The sequence below is a fragment of the Eleginops maclovinus genome, chromosome 11, assembly GCF_036324505.1.
Source record: "Eleginops maclovinus isolate JMC-PN-2008 ecotype Puerto Natales chromosome 11, JC_Emac_rtc_rv5, whole genome shotgun sequence".
Classification (NCBI taxonomy): domain Eukaryota; kingdom Metazoa; phylum Chordata; class Actinopteri; order Perciformes; family Eleginopidae; genus Eleginops; species Eleginops maclovinus.
The window spans coordinates 17,800,377-17,821,293 of record NC_086359.1 but is presented as its reverse complement, the minus strand read 5'-3'; the positions used below and the strand labels follow the sequence as shown (position 1 = coordinate 17,821,293).

Sequence of the window (20,917 nt, the reverse complement as noted above, 5' to 3'; positions counted from 1 at the left end):
TTGATCATCCTAAACTCAGCATACAAACGACCAAAGATTTTACAAAAGAAATGGGCGTTGTTGACGTGATATAACCATTGGTTTGTGGAGACATTTGAAGACTCTAATTTGGCCTTTTGGATGTCTCCTTACTGGTTTTAGCTTTCATAGACACGGACAACACCCAAGTCAGACAATACAGTGTTAGCAAGTCGTCAACCACAAGGTATAAGTGCACTGGGTCTGGTCTACTCCGAAAAGGACTGTCATTTACTAAATTAAAACCATGCTGTATTGAAGAAGACCTGAAAATCGTCATCGGTGCCGATCAGACTTTTTTTTAAAGAATGGAGTTGCCTCCTGCTTGAGGAAAAGTGAAGGTTTAAGGCCCTTTTCACCTAGGCCTTACTTCTTAGTGATTTACCAAGTACACCATTTATCTGCAAACCAAATTTAAAGAGGCCCCATTATCTTCATTTTCAAGTTCATATTCATATTTTGTGCCTCTACTGTGACATGTTTTCATGCTTTTATGTTCAAAAAGTGCTTTATTTTTATATTGATTAGCCGGCCAGCCCTGATGTGATTGGTTAGCCGCTATGAGAGTTCCTGCCCCTTTTTTTATTACGTGTAATGTGTTCGAGCGCTGGCCAAAAGAAGTGCGTGTTACAGGGTGTAAGAAAGTCATGTCTTTATTTTACGGAAGAAAACAATGGATTCTGATTTAGGCATTTCACGCTTGGGGGGGGGGGGGGGGGGGGGTTTGGGGGGGTTGTGTGGAAGAGAAACTCCCTTTGGAGGGAGCTTTGGGATTTTAGCCTTTGCAGACCATTTACATGCACAGAAACCTATATTACTACAAGAGCATAATAGGGCCCCTGTAAAACAATTCAGTCTATTTCATAGTCCAAGGAGCCTCTGGTAGTCACAAGTGATACACAATCTCAAACAGCAACATTTTGTTATTAGTTTTGTCACAAAAGCCTTGGAGTGTATGATTGCATTTCTTACTGGACTACAGCTAAAGTAAGAACAGCAATATGTTGTTGTTGGCTGTCTTATCGCTTGGGGAAAATAATATAGCTTGCACAGTAGGAGTGGTGGTTTGTTACTGGACTTCTGTGCTGGTCATGGATTGGCCATAACAAACACCATGTTCGAACATAAGGATGCTCATAAGTGTACGTGGTACCAGAGCACTCTAGGCAGAAGGTCCATGATCGATTTTGTTATCGTATCATCGGACCTGAGGCCGCATGTTTGGGACACTCGGGTGAAGAGAGGGGCGGAGTTGTCAACTGATCACCATCTGGTGGTGAGTTGGGTCGAGTGGACAGCCTGGACAGACCTGGTAAGCCCAAACGTGTAGTGCGGGTGAACTGGGAACGTCTGGAGGAGTCCCAAGTCCAGGAGGCCTTCAACTCACACCTCCGGCGGAGCTTTTCAGGCATCCGTGTGGAGGCTAGGTACATTGAACCAGAGTGGGCGGTGTTCAAAGCCTCCATTGCCGAAGCTGCGGCGGGGAGCTGTGGTCTCAAGGTTTTAGGTGCCTCAAGGGGCGGTAACCCTCGAACCTCCTGGTGGACACCGGTGGTCAGGGAAGCCGTCCGACTGAAGAAGGAGGTCTTCCGGGATATGTTATCCAGTTGTCGATACCTTGCAGTTGCAAGGTATCGACAGGCCCGAAGGGCAGCAGCCTCAGCCGTGGCCGAGGCAAAGCAGCGGGTGTGGGAGAAGTTCGGAGAAGCCATGGAGAAGGACTTTCGGTCGGCACCAAAGTTGTTCTGGAAAACCGTCCGACTCCTTAGGAGGGGGAAGCAGGGAACCATCCAAGCTGTGTACAGTAAGGATGGGACGCTGTTGACCTCGACTGATAGTGTGTTAGGGCGGTGGAAGGAACACTTTGAGGAACTCCTGAATCCGACAACTCCGCCATCTATGTTAGAGGCGGAGCTGGAGTATGAAGTGGGATCAATTCCAATCTCACGGGGGAAGTCACTGAGGTAGTTAAACAGCTCCACAGTGGCAAAGCCCCGGGGGTGGATGAGATCCGGCCAGAAATGCTGAAGGCTCTGGGTGTTGAGGGACTGTCATGGTTGACACGTCTCATCAACATTGCGTGGAAGTCGGAAACAGTACCGAAGGAGTGGCAGACCGGGGGTGGTGGTTCCTCTTTTTAAAAAGGGGGATCAGAGGGTGTGTGCCAATTACAGAGGCATCACATTACTCAGCCTCCCCGGGAAAGTTTACTCTAAGGTGCTGGAAAGGAGGGTCCGGCCGATTGTCGAACCTCAGATTGAAGAGCAACAATGCGGATTTTGTCCTGGTCGTGGAACGACGGACCAGCTTTTCACTCTCGCAAGGATCCTGGAGGGGGCCTGGGAGTACGCTCATCCGGTCTACATGTGCTTTGTGGATTTGAAGAAGGCGTATGACCAGGTTCCCAGGGAGATACTGTGGGAGGTGCTGCGGGAGTATGGGGTGAGGGGGTCTCTACTCAGGGCCATCCAATCTCTGTACTCTCAAAGCGAGAGCAGTGTCCGGGTCCTCGGTAGCACGTCGGACCGATTTCTGGTGAGGGTTGGCCTCCGCCAGGGCTGCGCTTTGTCACCAATCCTGTTTGTGATATACATGGACAGGATTTCTAGGCGTAGTCGTGGGGGAGGGGGTCGCAGTTTGGTGGGCTAAGGATTGCACCACTGCTTTTTGCAGATGATGTGGTGCTAATGGCTTCATCGGTCTGTGACCTTCAGCACTCACTGGATCGGTTCGCGGCCGAGTGTGAAGCGGCTGGGATGAAGATCAGCACCTCCAAATCTGAGGCCATGGTTCTCAGCAGGAAATCGATGGACTGTCCACTCCAGGTAGGGAATGAAGCCTTACCCCAAGTGAAGGAGTTCAAGTATCTCGGGGTCTTGTTCTCGAGTGAGGGAACAATTGAGCGTGAGATTGGCCGGAGAATTGGAGCAGCGGGAGCGGTACTGCAGTTGCTTTACCGCACCGTTGTAACGAAAAGAGAGCTGAGCCAGAAGGCAAAGCTCTGTGTCTACTGGGCCATTTTCGTTCCTACCCTCACCTATGGTCATGAAGGATGGGTCATGACCGAAAGAACGAAATTGCGGATACAAGCGGCCAAAATGGGATTTCTCTGCAGGGTGGCTGGCATCTCCCTTAGGGATAAGGTGAGTTCAGTCATCCGGGAGGGACTCGGAGTAGAACAGCTGCTCCTTCGCGTTGAAAGGAGCCAGTTGAGGTGGTTTGGACACCTAGTGAGGATGCCATCTGGGCGCCTCCCTAGGGAGGTGTTCCAGGCACGTCCAGCTGGGAAGAGACCGAGGGGTAGACCTAGGACCAGGTGGAGGGATTATATCTCTTCGCTGGCCTGGGAGCGTCTTGGAATCCCCCAGTCAGAACTGGTTGATGTGGCCAGGGAAAGGAAAGTTTGGGGCTCTCTGAAGGAGCTGTTACCTCCGCGACCCCGACGGAAAAGCGAGAGAAGATGGATGGAGATGGATGGATGGCAATACTAGACAATCTGTCTTAAGCTGTTACAAAGACTAATTTTATGCTCAACTGAATTTCTTCAAGAAAAACTTCAGACAAATATAGTAAAGCATACGTGTCATACTCGGGGCACACTCACTGACTAGTTAAATCTTAGAAAACACGGATCAAAGACACCATTATTACTGCTTAAATGCAAACTATTTAACCTCCTCCACCACTTGAACATTGCACATGTTTTTGCTTACTGTAACCACTTTTAGTTATGCTTCAATTCTCTGCCATTCTGCTTGAGTTGCCGAGTTCCTCCTGGTGCTGAAGGAGGTGTGATGAAAGATAAGGCAGGGCTTTTTTGCTGTAAACACTTGTACAAATGGAGACAGACCTGATAACAGTGGAGAGCAGCAGTGAGGAAATTGGAAGCGGGGGGTAGTTACAAGTTGGTGAGTGCTTCTACACTCCAGAAATTACTGTTGCAGTGTGCAGCGGCTGTTTTCTGGATGATATAACCTGCTTTAAAAAGCTTTAAAAGAGATCTATTGTTGTTCTGCTTGGCATGCTAAGACTTTAGTTTAGTTTGCGTGTGTTGTGGGGGGAGGAGGTACAGCCATGAGTCAGAGAGGGAAGCGAGAGGACAGGCACAAATGTGTTGAGGGGTGTTATAAAGAAGGTATGGTAATTAGCACCACGGGTGAAGCATCGTTAATCCTCACCTAGTAATTAAAGCTCAAAGGTGTGATGCAGTGCCATGAGCACACTGTCTAACTGTGGAAAAGCCTCAAAAAACAGTCAGTTCCTCTCACAACAAATCCATCAGATTAAACCTGAACACCTTGCAGCGCCTGCAGTCACTAATGCAATTACCATCACAAATTAACACCTAGTGATAAGGTCATGTTATTTTTGCTTCCCAACAAATCAGGCAAGATCTAACTCTTCAATTTAGAGTCATTGCCTCATGCAAAGATCGTGACCACGAAATTGCAGTGCTAAAAATGTGTGTTCGAAGGGAAATAACACCTGTCCCCTGATTATTATCCCTAGCCCTGAAGGACCGTCCTCCACCCATCATCCGACAAGGCCCATCAAACCAAACGCAGGCGGTGGGCGGTGTTTCCCTACTGAGGTGTCAGGCCTCAGGGGACCCGGAGCCTACAGTCACCTGGCGAAAGAATGGGGCCAGTCTGCTTGGGAAGGACCCGAGATTTTCGCTGCTGGAGCATGGGAGCCTTCAGATCCAGAATACCAGGGTAGGTAACAGTGGACTACAAAGACATGCATAGGAGTTAGCATGTAGCATTATGTGGCATAGTGGCCTGCCTGTTATACCTTAGAGAATTAAAGCATACTCTATGTTCTTGGAAGGTGAATAGTGCCTCAGATTTTGAAAGGTTTATTCAGTTTATTTTTATCAGTTTAAAGGTCTCTTATTATGCTATATTTCAACAATATATTGTAGGGCAATATCTATACAAAACATGTCTCTGAAGTTTTGCTCAAAATACCAAACAGATCACCTGTTGTAGCCATGCGCATGCAGCTCTCTGTCTGAAGAGAGAAGTTTCTAACGGAGATACTCAGCTAAATGCTGCCGTGAATAAATACCATGTTATGTTCCAAACCACATCCAGCATTATTTCTAAAACACTTCTCAGTGTTTACCGCTACAACAGTGACATTATATGTATTATATATACAACTCCAAGTCCCTCCTGCAGACCTCCTGCTGAAAACACAGACACACAGAGGTACTGCGGAGGTGATTCAGCTCGCGACTGTATATTGCGAACGATAGGTTGGGACGTGTCATGTGGGTAGGACGTTGCCAGGAGTTCAATGTAGAGCCAGCCCACATTTCGGTTATGACATCATATCGGCAGCAAATCTGGATCAGCTCGTCCCCATTTTTAGAAATGTAGGTAAGGAGGAAAAGAGAGAGGGTTGTATTTTCTGACACTTTGTGAGTCTCCTTACACACCGGGGACACATATTTATGGATAAAAGACAGCAAAACGTGCATTTTGCATAATAGGGGACCTTTAAATCATGTGCTACATTTAATCCATTTGCATTCTTCTGGCTGTACTGGAAGTGTTACAAGCAATTGCACCCAAAAGGTTTTACTCCCGATTGTTCTAGGTAGCAAGGATTCATTAATATAAAGACTGAATCGTTACCAGATATGAACATTGAGTTCTTTATTTCCATATCAGTAACTTTTTCTTATTTATGTGTCTTCAGATAATCACACAGTCTACCAATTTCCCCTTTTTTTACATATTTTTTCTGAAGAAGAACTCAAAATACTATGTCTGGGTTTCATTATTTTGAATACTTAGCTTTCACGTCACTGTCAATAAAAACACGTACAAAAAAGAAGGACACCAAAACAATAAAAAACTGAAACACAGATTAGTCTTTGAAGATCTTAAGTTTGTACTTCACATTCTTCCATTGCATGTGAAGGACCAAAAACAAATTATGTCGTCTGCCAGCTGATGTCAACTGAATGTAATTCAAATGGACAGGCGCAGTCAGGTTGCTTTTGAAAGATGAATAGCGTGTATTGATTTTCATCAGTTGTTAAACGTTGCTATTTAGTCTGAATCTCTGAGGCAGCAGTTACACTCAAGGACTCAAGGACAGGGACGAGTGAGCGGAGTGTAAAGGGGGTAATATGAGGGAGGAAGTGCAATATACAGTGTCCTGTCGCAGTGTCAAAGTGCTCTTCCTGTATCACTCTCTCCTCTGCCCTCTTGAGAGATAGCACAGTTGTGAGTGTCTCCTCCGCCACCAGCAATAAAAAAATGGATTGTCATATCTCTTATTCCCTGTGTCAGCACTGGTGATGATAATGTTGATCCCTCTGGGAATAAGGGTTGACTATTATTGGGGAAAATCAATTAAGAAAATGAATGTAGGCTCTTACTGGGCTCTTTTTTTTTAATTGGCCGGTGTTAAATTTTCCTCATCCACTCTCCGGCTGTTCTCGAGCCAAATGCAGGCCAGTGGAGGTTAATGCATTTTTACTGTACTACTAGCTGTGTTGCTCCTTCAGAAGCCCATAGTGACGTAAGAGCTTGTAGAAACCATCAGGGATCAGACTTACAAAGACTATTGGATTCACTCAAGCACAGCAAGTGTGCAGAGTCGAAAAACAGTACCTTCGGAGAAAATCTGTATTCTGGAGAAAACCTTATATGAAATTCACACAGCTAACTCTCTGGTTTTAATAATGAATTTGGTTTGTGTTAAACTGTTAAATGTATCATAGTGTACACAGGCTTGGGAAGTAATGGATTACATGTAATGGCTTAATGTAATCCAGTTAAAAAAAAGGTGACTGTATTCCCTTACATAAAAAAAAATACATATACAGATTACATTTCTAAAAATTGGGGATTACTAGCAGCATTACAAAACAAGAGTACATAGTGTATGTTGTAAAAAGTTCAGATTTCATTTCTTCTTTGTAAACTGTACTGTTCTGTAGGCTAATACTTTAATTGTGTATCTACAGTCACTCAGCCTTAATTTGCTGTATGGTTTTCCCTTACAAACTCAATAAAATAGAGTGTGTGAGTTCAACTATTGGTATAAAACTAAAACGTTTTCTGTCAGCTCAGATTGGAGTTCTTTTTTTTTAAACTGTAGTATTGGCTCATGTGTTTCATTGTTGGTGTATAGGCTACTGCCTGAATATGCTTAATGAATGGCAGGTCTTCCTATAAATAAAACCTCTGAGCTGAGAACACATTTTTGAAAGGTTACATTGTTCTGTAGTCGTACATAATACACATAAGTAAAAAAAATATATATATCTATTTGATATTCCTTTTCTCTTGTATTTATTTGCATTTCATTTGATATTGAGAAAATCCAAAAGTATCGGAAAGTCATCAGGTTACATTACTTATGCATTTAATATTCAGATTAGGTAACCGATTACATATTATTTACAGGTAACTTGTAATTGTAATGGAATACATTTGATTTTACTCTTATTGATAACATTATGATCCGTCTTCCATAGCTGTCTGATTTGGGGTTGTACACCTGTGTTGCCACCAGCTCTAGTGGAGAAACATCCTGGAGTGCATACTTGGATGTCACAGGTCTGCTTCAGAAGAAATTATTCATATGACATTAACATTTATGCATACAAAGCAGTGCTTGATATGCTTTGCATTTGCAGGTACTCATTTTGTCTCTTTACTTTCCGTCCTTTGTCAGACTCCACTGACCTCTCAGACTTCATGTCTCACAACGCCACCGCCCTCCCAGGGCCACCCTCCAAGCCAGAGGTCACCGATGTTACCAAGAGCAGTATCTCGTTGTCATGGGAACCGGGGCCAGAGGCGGGCTCCCCAGTGTCCTCCTATGTCATCGAGGCCTTCGGGTATGTCTATGACCTATGGCCTGCAGCTACATTTAGTGACCCCAAACTTTGTATTGGGAGCAGTCAATCAAGTCATGGTGGTTCATGATATGGTTCTGGATATTCACTATGGTTCCCATTTCATTTTACAAGAGAAATGTTTTTGCATGTAGATTCAAATGCTAGTATTTGGCATATAGAAGCTCACTTCAAGCTGAAAATTGGAAAAGAAGTAAAAAAAAGCTAGTTTTCACGTGCCATTTTCATAAATAGTGTACTAAATGAAGGGGTAAAAGGACTACGTGGATAAAGTGGCATGTGTCACAAGTGTAACTCTTATTAATGTTTTAGATTTACATTGTATAAGTGAGTAAGGCAGGTCATTAATTTGACTTTGCCCTAATTTCTAGGAGCACTTTTAAAGGACTGAAAAGTGTCTTCTTAATTAATTTCAAATAAGGGCAGGACAGTACAGGCAGAAACATGTGCTTGTCACACGCTGGTGAGTTCTGAGTGTTTGGTATATCACCTAGTGGCAATCTGTATTTTATTATGTTTAAAAATACATTTAAAAAACTTGTCTTCATTTAAGTGATCAAATGTTTATCTTATTTAACTAAATATGAATTTAAATACATCAGTTAGTCCAGTTTCATGTTTACATGCCACATATTTTTTACTGAATAAGTGTTAATAAATAAGTCATTAAAAAAATGCCTATTTATAGTATTATCTGATTTATGGAGTGATCCAAAGGCTTGCTTTATCCAATGCTTAAATTTCAGTTTTAGAATTATATGCAGTAATCTGCTGCAGTGATTTCATGCTGTTAACCTTATTCATCTGTATTGTCTCCCTGTAACTATTTCGCAGTCAGTCAGTGAGTAACAGCTGGCAGACAGTGGCAGACCATGTAAAAACCACCGGGTTCACAGTGAAGGACCTCCGACCCAACACTGTCTACCTGTTCATCATCCGGGCAGTCAATGCTCAAGGGCTCGGGGACCCCAGCCCCATGTCTGAGCCTGTCAGGACTCAAGGTACAGAAATGAGAAATAGACTGTGATGAATTATTAGTGATAAGAATCACTATTCCACTTCACATGCCGGCATTACTTTCTCTCTCCCAGACATCAGTCCCACGGCACAGGGAGTGGACCACCGTCGCGTGCAGAAGGAGTTAGGAGACGTGGTGGTCAGCATGCATAACCCTGTGGTCCTTAGTTCCACTTCAGTGCAGGTCACATGGACCGTGAGTACTAACTTTTTTATTTGTAAATGAACAGTGATTTATTTTAGTTTGACCGTCAGAGCAGCAAAACAAATCTTGCCTAAGCTTGTTTGGGAACTTTATACTTGGCATGTTTTGGATTAGTTGGCACACGGAGGCATTGGATACACATAGTCTGAGCAGCTGGTGCTCCATCAATTTAGAATGGTTGGAGGTGATGCAGGAATCAAGACTAATGTTTCTATTCAGGATGAATACATCACCATTAGGTGCTACATGTGTCACTTCTGGAGGCACTTTGCAGTCAGCCCTTTATTTGGAAAATGTTATTCCTGTCTGTTGGCAAGGTGTTCCTGTAGCGTGCTGCTGGAGGTTAATGACACACCTCGGATGGGCTTACGCTAGGCTGCTATTTCATGCTTGTCTGTACGACAACCACGTCCTGTACTGCTGCTTGCAGGCTGACACAGTGACAGTTTAAACCTGCGTCTGAGGTCGGTAGGAATGGGTACACGGAATTTTTGGACTAGGATCCATTTAAGTGAAACACAGTCATCCATTATCCAATGTCAAGCAAAGATTGTCTGTATTAAAGTGGTTTGTGTTCACTGTTAGATTTGGTCTGAAGTCTTTGTTGCTTTGTGTATTTCCTGTGGGAACAGTTGCAAAAATGTTCTGTTTGTCCACTTTGGATCTTATATTTTAGTAGAAATGTTTTGAACATTCTGTTCCTGGAAATGTTAGGTGACAAAGCAGAGATGCTTAAAAAAATGCTATTCATATACAACAGTTGCATCCATTACCTTGATTCCAGACTTTATATTGATTAATTCTGCGGCTATCTTCTAGACGATAAGAACACAGGCGGATATATTTTTTTATGATTAAGACCTCAATCGTTGACATTGTATCGCAAGTAACATAGGTTGTTTTCTTACATGAACTCATACTTTTCCTAACCCTAGACCTTTTCATTCAAAATACTGAGTGTGTTAGAACTGTTTCCACTTGGACGTACTCCATGCAATGTTTGGTTTTGACACTTATTATGACATGACACAAATAACACCGCATTCACATAGCCTGTTTGTAGTTTGAGCAGAGCAGGATGTACCAAAATGCAGGAAGCAAAAACTGTGCAGCAGGTAATTCAGACAAAACAGGGCAAGGCAAAAACCAACTGACCATACACAGCTGGGCAGGAGAAACACAAGGGCACCAGATGAACAGATCAGGTAATCAAACATAAAGGAAAACACAGAGACAGGAAGTAAAAACTGACAAATACGGAGAGAACACTTTCAATATCAAGCAGGAAACCCAGACAGATCGTGACCCAGTTAGTATTCAGTTCATAAACAACCGCTTTTCTTTAAATGTATCTTTAGTCTTCAGTTTGGTCTAAATTACCCCTTTTCTCAGTCTTGGATAAATGTTTTTTCTTTAGAACCCCATTCGCTTGAATAACATACAATTTGTTCTAGGGAGCTGGCAGGGTAGAATCTGTTTAATACCAGAATGATATGGATATTTGCACACACACCGCATACAGTTCCTTTGTGTAATGTCTAGATAATTCCAGAGAGTTCTGTTGTGCATTTGTTTAAGTGGCTATAGAACAACAAAAGCATGAGTGGCACTACATCTGGAGTTTATAAGGCTTTTACATTCCCAAATCATTTGGTTGATGAAATGTGGACTGAGGATAAGGAGGAGAGAGACAGGGAAGGAGAAAGAGCCAGAGCAAGAATGAAAGATATCCTAATATAATTTGACTGGCCTGATGATAAAAAGCTGCTTTATATCACTTGTGAAAGCCTTTCCTTGCTTCTGCCCTTGTTAACAATCCATTACTATGATTCCTATGTGTTACATATTTTACTCTTCCCCTGAAATGCACCGGCAGAAAATGAAAACATCAAGTCCAAAATCTGCTGAAGGTCTTACTCAGGGGTGTTGCTCATCTTTGGCCAATAGACTACAACTTCCTTCATGTAGGTTGTTCCTCCTGTGCAACTGATAAAACTGTACAAATAACTGAGCGCGCATTGTAACTGACCACGGAGGACACCAACTGAATGCTGATACCCATTTCAATGTAGTTCACACAGAAACATGCTGCAGTTTCAAAAACGATGCAAATATAAAAACAGCAATGGGCCAAAAACGCATGCAATGAAGAAACATCTTCTCCAACTTGACATCAGTAGCGTTTAGAAAACATTCCCAACTTGACCAAAAGGGGTTTAGTAAAAGTGCGTCTAAAAAAACGCTGCAAGAAGCTCAAAACACAACGGAAACAGGGGACACTAAAAAGTTATGCACATAGCTGGGACAGGAGCGCTTGTTGACGTCCGGGGATTATACAGTTGGCCAACTGTCACTGTGACTGGAATACATACGCAATATATATTTTATTGGGTTATTTTAACTTCGTGATTACATGATTCAGTACTTTGAGTAAACCCTACGCATGTTTCGTCAAGTTGGGGAATGTTTTTTCTAAAGGCTGCGCGTGTTCTCCAGTTTGTGAAGATATTTCTCAATTTGCAGCGGTTTTCTCCTTACAGCAGTGTTGGCACCTGTAGGCCACCATAGCTGCACACCACCTCCTACACAATCCCCTTCATCCACATTTTTCTCCTCCTCTTCTCAGGTGGAGAATCCATCCCAGTTCATTCAAGGCTACCGTGTCCTGTTCCGGCAGACATCAGGACTGCCCTCCCCCGGGCCCTGGCAGATACAGGACTTGAAGGTCGCCTCGGAGAGGGACATAACTCTCTCGGCTCTGAAGAAAGGCATCGTCTATGAGATTAAAGTGCGGCCGTACTTCAATGAGTTCCAGGGTGCAGACAGTGAATCCATGACGGCACGCACCATGGAGGAAGGTAAGCGACAAATTAATTCACATTTCTGACAAAAGGATTGATTTCTCGGCCAACTTTATGCTGCAAGAAATACAAGATTTAGTTACTTGTGCATGAGCAGAAGCTCTTGTGTAAATTGTTCTGCCCACTTTTTTTTATATTTAGTTGCCTCTAGTAATGGCTTCATGGCTAGATAGTAACGGATAATGGCATTTCAAGTACATCCACCCACACACGCATGGTTCTGCAGTGCCGTGTCCCCTGAGTGTGTGGAAACAGGTCTCCCAGACAGCGCAGTGGGGGTCTGTGACAAGTCTGGGGACTCTGTGGGTTGGAAGGCAGAAGAGGGAGGGCATATACTGTCTCCTTTGACATGAGCTTAACTCTCTCTCCGCTCATCTGTGGACCCCCAGCTGCCATGCCTCCACCGCACACACCAACCAGGCCTGCCTTCGCCAACACATACATGTTTTTCAAATCTACAATTTTATTTATTAAAGAGATAACACTTATGTTTGTCCCACACATGAGTGCAAGATATCATTATCTGTTGCATACTTTCCTAGAAAAATGGATGAGGTGCAGTATCATTTTTTATAGCCCAAAATACTTGTCACCAACTGTTTACATCAAAATTAGTCATAGCTCAATCACTGGGAACAAATACACGGCAGAGTTATTTTTACATGAATAAGTCTGGAATTATCATGAATATATCTATGAATTTGCTTCAAAGACAAACAGACGGGCATTCCTTATGACTCAAAAATGTGGTGATTTTAAAGTTCGGAACTTTAATACAGTATCAAAGTAATGTAACGATAGTATTACCTTGGTTACTTGGTAAGCAGGAACGGCTAATTGCTTATACAGCATATATATGTTAGCGGCAGTTTCTCTCCCGCACACGTTCTAACACATTAGGGAGTTTCTCTCTCTAATGTGTTAGAACATCAGGAAAAAACCCAGAGACCTCACCATAACCACTGAACAAATTCAATCCAACAATGAGGAGCATGTAAGGTTGAAATCTCAGGAAAAAGCTGGCCGTCAACATTGATTATATTCTCTAACTACAATTTATACAGTAACAATTATCTTGGATACTCACATCTGCTGACTTGGCAGTGGAATTTCTTTGTGTAGTTTATTGCATTCGTATGCTCCACCAGCTGGACTTTGTGGAATACGGTTTGTTCTGAAGTGAGAGCGAGTCATGATGAAGCCACTAATGCATCTTCTTCACAGTCGGAAGATAAGGACGGTCATGAACATGGGATACAAAGAGAAATTCACCCCACCAAAGCCCAATTAACACAGCCACAAAGGATCACTAGAGGTCTTTGTGGACTGGGGTGCGTGCACTGGTATCCTGGAAACAAGGAGTTGTGGAAAAATTGGTTTGATCCGCCAATACTCTAGAGCCCGGAAATGTGCTGCTCTGCAGAATTATGAGAAGAACACTCTATCCATCAAAACCAGATTGGGAAAGTGCCACTGCCTCTGTGAAAACATAGCAGAGGGAGTCTTAGGGGACCCGGAGGTCAAAACAGCTGGTGTCTCCCACTGCATACGGGGAGAAATTGTGCATTAAGATTAATGATCCCACATCCCTTTGAAGTTGTTGGCGTGAGCAATATGACCATGTAACCATAGGATCACCAGGCTCACTGAAAATCAAAGGAAATGCTACAGTGTTGTGTGATAAGGTCCTCGGGCAGTTTTTACTGATAAAAGGAGGCTGTTCCGCTGCTTAGTGGAGCTTAAGTGAAAGGTCCAAAAACTGCAGTTCCTCAAAGATAAAAAAAACTGATCAATCTCTGGCCCCCACGAGTTAAGCTGGCTTCATTGTGATGCAAATGTGTGTAGTGACCAGACGGTGGTACTACACTTCACTGTCAGTCCATTACTTCATTTTGGTCCAAAAATAGTTTTTCCCGTTGACAGAGAAGGGAATTTTTTTTGCAAGTGCATGAAGACTGTGTAAGGAGGTGAATTTGTATACATCTTACCCAAAATCATATTTAATGCTGATAGTTAGGCAAATGTAAGGGCGTGGCCACTTTGAGTGACAGGTCGGTGCTGTCAGCAATCAAACGCTGGGCTCACCTCCACCAACAATCCACCTCTTCCCTCATTTTTGGATTAGCCGGTCGTAAGGTTTAGGTGGCTCTACCAGAATGGCCTATTTGAGCCTTATGGCTATTCAAAACCTACGGGTCATTTCACAGAAACTTCATCCATTTTCTAAATGTGTTTACTGTATGTCTGATTGGATATACTAATATAAGACCATGGCATGAGGGTCAGTAAGACTCTTTTTGGAATTGAGCTCCACCATCCAAGGTGGTAGAGTTTATTAAGTTCACATGTGTGTTTTATGGGGACAGTTTTGTTTGACAAAGAAATGTTTGCTCATTCATGAATTACTTAGCCTAATTGGTGAACTAATTTGCATAACAGGTTATGTTTACCACTTTAAACCCTGAATAGCAGGACATTAAGCAGCTTAAGTGCCTTTTGTTTAATTGCACAGCTGTGAGTAACAACTGGAATGTTCCCTCCGACATTTGCAGCAGTAATTGCTTTAAATGACTCTGTTCATCAGTCTTGATATCAGTATTATTCCATTTTTGACCATTTAATGTAATGTTATCCTGAGTCATTCCTGGTACTGTAGCCATTATTCATCCTCTGGGATTGTTCTCGTACATAACGGAAATAGCAGAACTACACTTAATGGTTCCTGTCTTGTCCTAATGTAAGCCTTTGACACACGGGGCAAGCTCCACAAGCTTGCTGAAACAGCATTACTTAAATGACATTTAGACGTTTCATAGGACTGACATTAGCAGATGTATATATATATATATATATATATATATATATATATACACACATCTTACTGTGGTTATAGTTATTCTTTAATGCACATATGCTAGTGCAAAGGTTGAACAGCAGAACAGATTTTCTTCTGTGTTTATCATTTGTCTTGATTTGATTTTCTGAAAAAATAACACAAACTGTTCCTGGCTATAGTTTTGTCAAACTTGAGCATGCTCCAACACTAGTGGCAGTTTGCGCTCTATTGGGTGTTTTTAATTGTTTGTTTTCCCTTCAATAGATTTGTGATTATGATTTGATTTTGTGAAATTTGGCCGACAAGGAGATGGATTGCCTTAGAAAATGATGAGCCAGACAGCCCTGCTGAAAGTCTTGTTCTTATCAGAATGGTTTGCAATCCAAGTAGTCTGTTATACTTTAATTCCTTCCACGTCTGTCCACCTGCATTTATACTAGTTAATATTCAACAAAGATTATTTGTATGTATGGCAGATGGCTTCTCAGAATAAATACATCATAAGTGTAGAAGTGTTATATTTAGTCGTTTTGCTTTCTGAACAGTACCATCATCACTTTATAGTGACAACATATCTGCGCAAGTCAGTTTAACAGTAATTGCTTCAGAAAGTCAATACAGTCCAAACGGCTGAATATAGATATCCTCAAACTGTGTTGAGTCAATTTGTTAAATGCAATAGAAATAAAGTGCCTTAGTACTGCCAGGCTGTCAAATATTTTGCCGACATGCCATATCTGTTTAGAGTCTCTCTTTTAAGCACAAGTTAAATCATTCAGGGAGTTTTTTTCATTTTGTTCTTAGAAAAATAAAACCATATCTATTGTTTTGCCATCATCAGAGCTAGATGTTGAAAGCTTTCCAGCTGTGAGGAGAAGGGCAGGGTATGTTCTTCTAACATGGCCTGGCTTTATTTCTCTGATCTACCAATCAATCCTCGCTGGAGACACTGTGCGTTGCATTGCTCTCCAACCATTACCAGAAATAATCGCATTTGAAAAAGACACAGTGACCAAATTGCTCTCTGGCCATGTGGCAAAGAAAGTGATCTTGTTATGGCGTACCTGCTTTGGATTTTGCGGCATTCATTCCCTCGCCTACATGTATCCACTGCAGATAGCATTCTTTCTTTTTACCCCCCATTCTTGAGTTAGGTTCAGAGTAGATATTTCATCCACTCGGTCAGAAAAATAATGATAGTTTTAATGGAAATCATGAGAAACTGTGTGCCCAGAGTGGTTGTGTAGTCCATTCACAGAGAGATGATGATGATTTGCTCAGTTGCGTAGACATGGTGTTTGCCTCCCGCTGCCTGGAGTCTCATCAAATCACCAATCTACCCAGGCAGGTTATCAGGCCAGTTTGGTACGTACAAAAAAAATGACCCATTAAAGAGTGAGTTTGGCACGGCGAGGCATAGCGCTACATTTGTGTTGACAAGCCATCTCAGAGCCCTCATTATAGGACATGGAGGCCGACCATATTCATTTAAATAAGATATGCTAAATTGAATACAGCTGCTTTGAATTCATTTTGATGTGGTCATAGCGGTTCTGATACATTATAGAGTGTTGTTAGCTACTCAGTGAGGCCTTTTTTTTCAGAGCCCAGGAAATACAGTATGTAAACTTGTGGGGGTGCTTGGATCAGGCAGTGTATGTGAAATAAAGTTAAATTTGCACCTTAGATCTTTCTTGTGTATAGCTTTTGATGCTAGCAAGATATTAAACTCGGTAAACTAGAAGCATGTCAAATATCTTTTAGGTCCCAATGTATCCCTGGAAAAGAACAATCCTACCATCAAGATAGGAATTTGACATGAAGTGCCCTGGTAGTCATCTGCCAATGTTGACTTCAAAAATAGCTTGTTATAGGCTTGCTGTATGAACATGAGTGGAGTTTGTGGGTGAGACAAATCCTCTTTATGATATGATAAAACTAGAATGGAAGGGCAATGGTGCATTCACGTGTTCCTCGGATGTTCCCATTTCCGAATTTGAAAGTCATTTTTCAGCTTTGGTGTGTCCATGAGCTTAAAATCTACGAAGAAAAAGGGTTGTTGTTTCGACTTTTCGAGGGGTGTTTACATGGATGTTTTTGTATTATTCTGACATCACATCAATGCAGCAAAAATGACGTACAGAATGAAAAAGTAACAATATGAGTGTGTCTACCTCTTGATTTGGATCCCTTCCAAATGGGTTGAATCGGTTTTCTTTGCCCAAATTATTCTGTTCTACCAAGTTTCAAGAAATAAATTCATAATACATATTTTTCAAATGCTTTAATGTTCAAAAAGTTCTTTATTTTTCTCATACTGCCTGTGCTGCATCACTACGTTCACCCTCTGACTGAAACCAAAGACTAGTCTATGAATTACCTGAGTGTACATGAGTGTGTACCCATTGATTTGGATCACCACCAAAATGAAATGGGTTCTTCTTTGCCCAATTTCAACCTTTCAACCAAGTTTCAACAAAATAGGACAAGTGGTAATCCGGATGACAATCAAAAAAACAAAACAAGTGGAAAACATAACCTCCTACTTTTGTTTTCTCTACATATGTATTTCCTTTGTTTCTTAAATCGTTTCACCCGTCTTTTCCCATAAGCACCTGGTGCGCCTCCGCAGCAAGTGACAGTGTTGACAGTCGGGAGCCACAACAGCACGTCCATCAGCGTGTCATGGGACCCTCCTCCCTCCGACGAACAGAACGGCATCATCCAAGAGTACAAGGTAGGATCAAACTGCGCCTGATACCAAACTGAATATTTTAGTTTTGTACTCTACGACGTTACAATGAATTCTGTCTGCCGTGTCTGTCTTTGTCAGATCTGGTGTCTGGCCAACGAAACCCGCTTTCATGTCAATAAGTCTGTGGATGCAACCATCCGTTCAGTGGTTGTTGGGGGGCTGCAGACCGGAGTGCAGTACCATGTGGAGGTGGCTGCCGGCACCAGCGCAGGGGTGGGGGTCAAGAGCAAACCCCAGCTCATCATTTTGGGTAATCCACTCATTCACGCACACACACACACACCGAACCTGGCGTCAAATGAAATGACCTCCTAATGTGGGACCGGGGTCTCCATCACAGACTGGGGGTGCGGGGTCTGGGAAAATGATTTAGCAATTTATTGCACTTGAAGAAAGAAGATTGCGCTTTACAACGCAGACGTCTTCGGAGAAATCAATCACAGTTCATTAAGTGTAGTGTCTGGTAACACTGTGCCAAGTACTGTTAGCCATATCAATAATCTTCTTCAATATGTGGGCAGCTGGTGCTAACAAAGGAGACAGTGTTTTTGTAGGAGCTTATCAGCGTATCACATCTTATAAAATACCTAAAGGATGCCCGGAGTATATAAGCCAAGAATCAATATCTGAGTCTGCGGCCAGATGCTCATCATCTGTGACTTTTGACTGATATATAATAACACCCTTAACGCACAGAGAAAGGGAAATATACAGGCCTGTGGACTGAAGCTTAATGACGGGAGGGGCGGGTGGGGGTTCCTGCTGGAGACTGTGAATCTAATTTCACAGCACAGTAGCCTCAACAGGAAAATCAAACTCTGTCAGAGCTGCTCTGTCAATCTCGTGTCTTGCAGCTCAAGTTGATAAGTGCACTGCTGAATTGATTTACTCTGCCTACATATTGGATGCACTGATGCTGTTTTCATTGTGTTTTGTTTGTTTTGCTTTAACCCCTGCGTGTTTGTGTGTTTTTCTATCCTCTGTCAGCTGTAGTTTCATGCCTTTTTAATATACACTCATAATTTGACCCGGAACAATGCTTATTTTGCTTTTATTGAACGTATAATTTCCGGAATTGAGTTTCCTGGTGAGTTAGCCAAAACAGAGAACCCAAACACAATGGGACAAACAATACTCATAATTGTTTTGTTGTTCCTTTTCTCTTCTATCAGATATTTATCTTTCTGTTCACATTTCAGGCTTGTTTTGGACCACAATGGAAATGAAATTGATTTTATATTCATCCCACATTATTTCCACGCACAACAGCTATTGGATTATAATTATTTGCTCATTTGTCTCTCCTGTCTGTGTGTGTTTGTGTGCTGTGCCCCCAGGTGGAGAACTGAGGGACGTAATGACGGGTTCGGAGGGCAACAATAGCATCTCAGACGTGGTAAAGCAGCCGGCCTTCATCGCCGGTTTGGGAGGGGCCTGCTGGATCGTCCTCATGGGCTTCAGCGCCTGGCTGTACTGGAGGAGGAAGAAGAGGAAGGGACTCAGCAACTATGCAGGTAAGAAAAGAAAAAAAATCATTGTTCTGTACCAATACAGAATCCCAGAAGCACAATTGACTGATGTCATCCCACATGCGACTCCATTTGAGTTGGCTAAAATGCAGAACAATGGGGAATATATTCAGCACAGATGGAAAAAAAGGCCCTATTTACTTTAATTCACTGCGCAGTGATGTGCATCAACTGTGAGTTCCATCAGCGGCGCACCTCCACAGCCTAATACATTCATGCGAGATAAGTAATTTAACATCCCCTTCCATTACTAGACCATGGCTGGTGTTGTTTGCACATTAACACGAGGCACGTCCGGGTTTACGTATGGGATGATATTTTATCCCTCCGTGAGTCAAGCATATAGCAGTCTGCTATTATCATAATGTGTATTGCAGTGACTCAGGGATGGAGCGCTGGGGTTTCTGAATTCAAACGGGATTTACATGATTGAGTGCTGCCTCTCTGATCCATTCTTTCAAAACAAATTGAGGAGTTTAATACTAAAACACCAGTTTTTTCTATTTTAGAAATGTGTTTACAGGAATTGTTAGGATGGAACATTGACATTATTAACTTTGATTTTTACAGCTTTTTAAGACATCCATCATGCTACATTTTGTGTTTATGAAAAAATGGTGTTTATATGCCGATGCCTGAGCAGGATCAAATGTTTCTCCCTCATTTCACCTTTATCCCTCAGGGTAAATCAGCATAATTTATAAAATGCTGGAATGTGTAAATATGATCTTTGCTGACATACTGTCAGTGATAAATTACCAAGCAAAGCAAAAAGTGAAAGAACTCCTCCTGCTTTAATGAGTGTTCTTGAGCATGTTAATATGGCTGCATCTTTTAGATTTTAATATGTATGATTTTTGACACTTTATTCTTCTCTTTTGAATTCACAGTCCAGTCGTTCACCTTTACTCGTGCAGGTATGTCTTTACATCGTGCATAATACATCGCAGCAATTACGCTTTTCTTCCACATTCTTGACAGCAATAATGTATCAGTCATTCAAACTGATGGCCGGGTTGTACATTTTCCGACAAAATAATTGACGTGATTTCTCTGTCCTCCCCTTTTTTGCCCTTAAAGTCACATTCCAAAGAGACAGAGGCCTCATCAGAAATGGAAGGTAAGAATCTAAATGAACTTTTAAAACGAAGATAGCTTACAGTGAGAGCTGTCCATGTGACATTTCACCGCCACAAAGCATAGTGCTCGGCCTATTGTAATGAAGACTTCCTTCACGTTGAAGAAAATTAGCATACACGCTCCAAGATCCCTGCTGTTACTCGTTTCAGAGTACAATTTGCCCTGACGTACACTTGAGGATATCATTAATCACTCCTTCGAAGTGGGCGCTACCAATTAATGCAGGTGAGGGTTGTGTTCGCTGGCTCTCTGTCAGTTCAACAGAGGTTGTTGGCAGAGCGAGGGGTCGTGGGAGGAGGTCCTGATAAATGTGCTGTTTGAAATAATGGTATTTACAGTACACTGTGTCTGGGCATGGAGCAACAAAGCACCGTACCTTGAGACAGATGTGGGAAGTACATTTATAAAGGACTTAACTTAAGTACAGTTTTGAGGTACTTGTACTTTACTTGAGTATTTCTATTTTATGCTACTTTATACTTCTACTCCACTACATCTAAAAGTGTAAATAATGTTTGTCGGCAACAATAAAATGCTACTTGATCCATCAATATTAAAATGTCACGTAATTATATACAGAAATAAAGGCTATTTTTCTGCACAATGATTACTTTTATTTTGTATATGTTAACTACATTTTCCCGATAATACTTTTGTACTTTTGTATACAGGAT

At 42.2% G+C, this 20,917-nt stretch overlaps 1 protein-coding gene across 1 annotated transcript in view; it reads left to right on the top strand.

Moving 5' to 3' along the window:
- The window catches only part of LOC134872703 (roundabout homolog 2-like), a 91,985-nt gene that overhangs the window by 59,394 nt on the left and 11,674 nt on the right, over window positions 1-20,917 (top strand). The window contains 11 exon segments of the mRNA XM_063896113.1: window positions 4,528-4,733; window positions 7,517-7,598; window positions 7,717-7,882; window positions 8,735-8,901; window positions 8,992-9,113; window positions 11,749-11,980; window positions 17,432-17,556; window positions 17,653-17,824; window positions 18,912-19,088; window positions 19,994-20,020; window positions 20,184-20,223. Of these exon segments, the coding sequence (XP_063752183.1) occupies window positions 4,528-4,733; window positions 7,517-7,598; window positions 7,717-7,882; window positions 8,735-8,901; window positions 8,992-9,113; window positions 11,749-11,980; window positions 17,432-17,556; window positions 17,653-17,824; window positions 18,912-19,088; window positions 19,994-20,020; window positions 20,184-20,223 (1,516 nt within the window).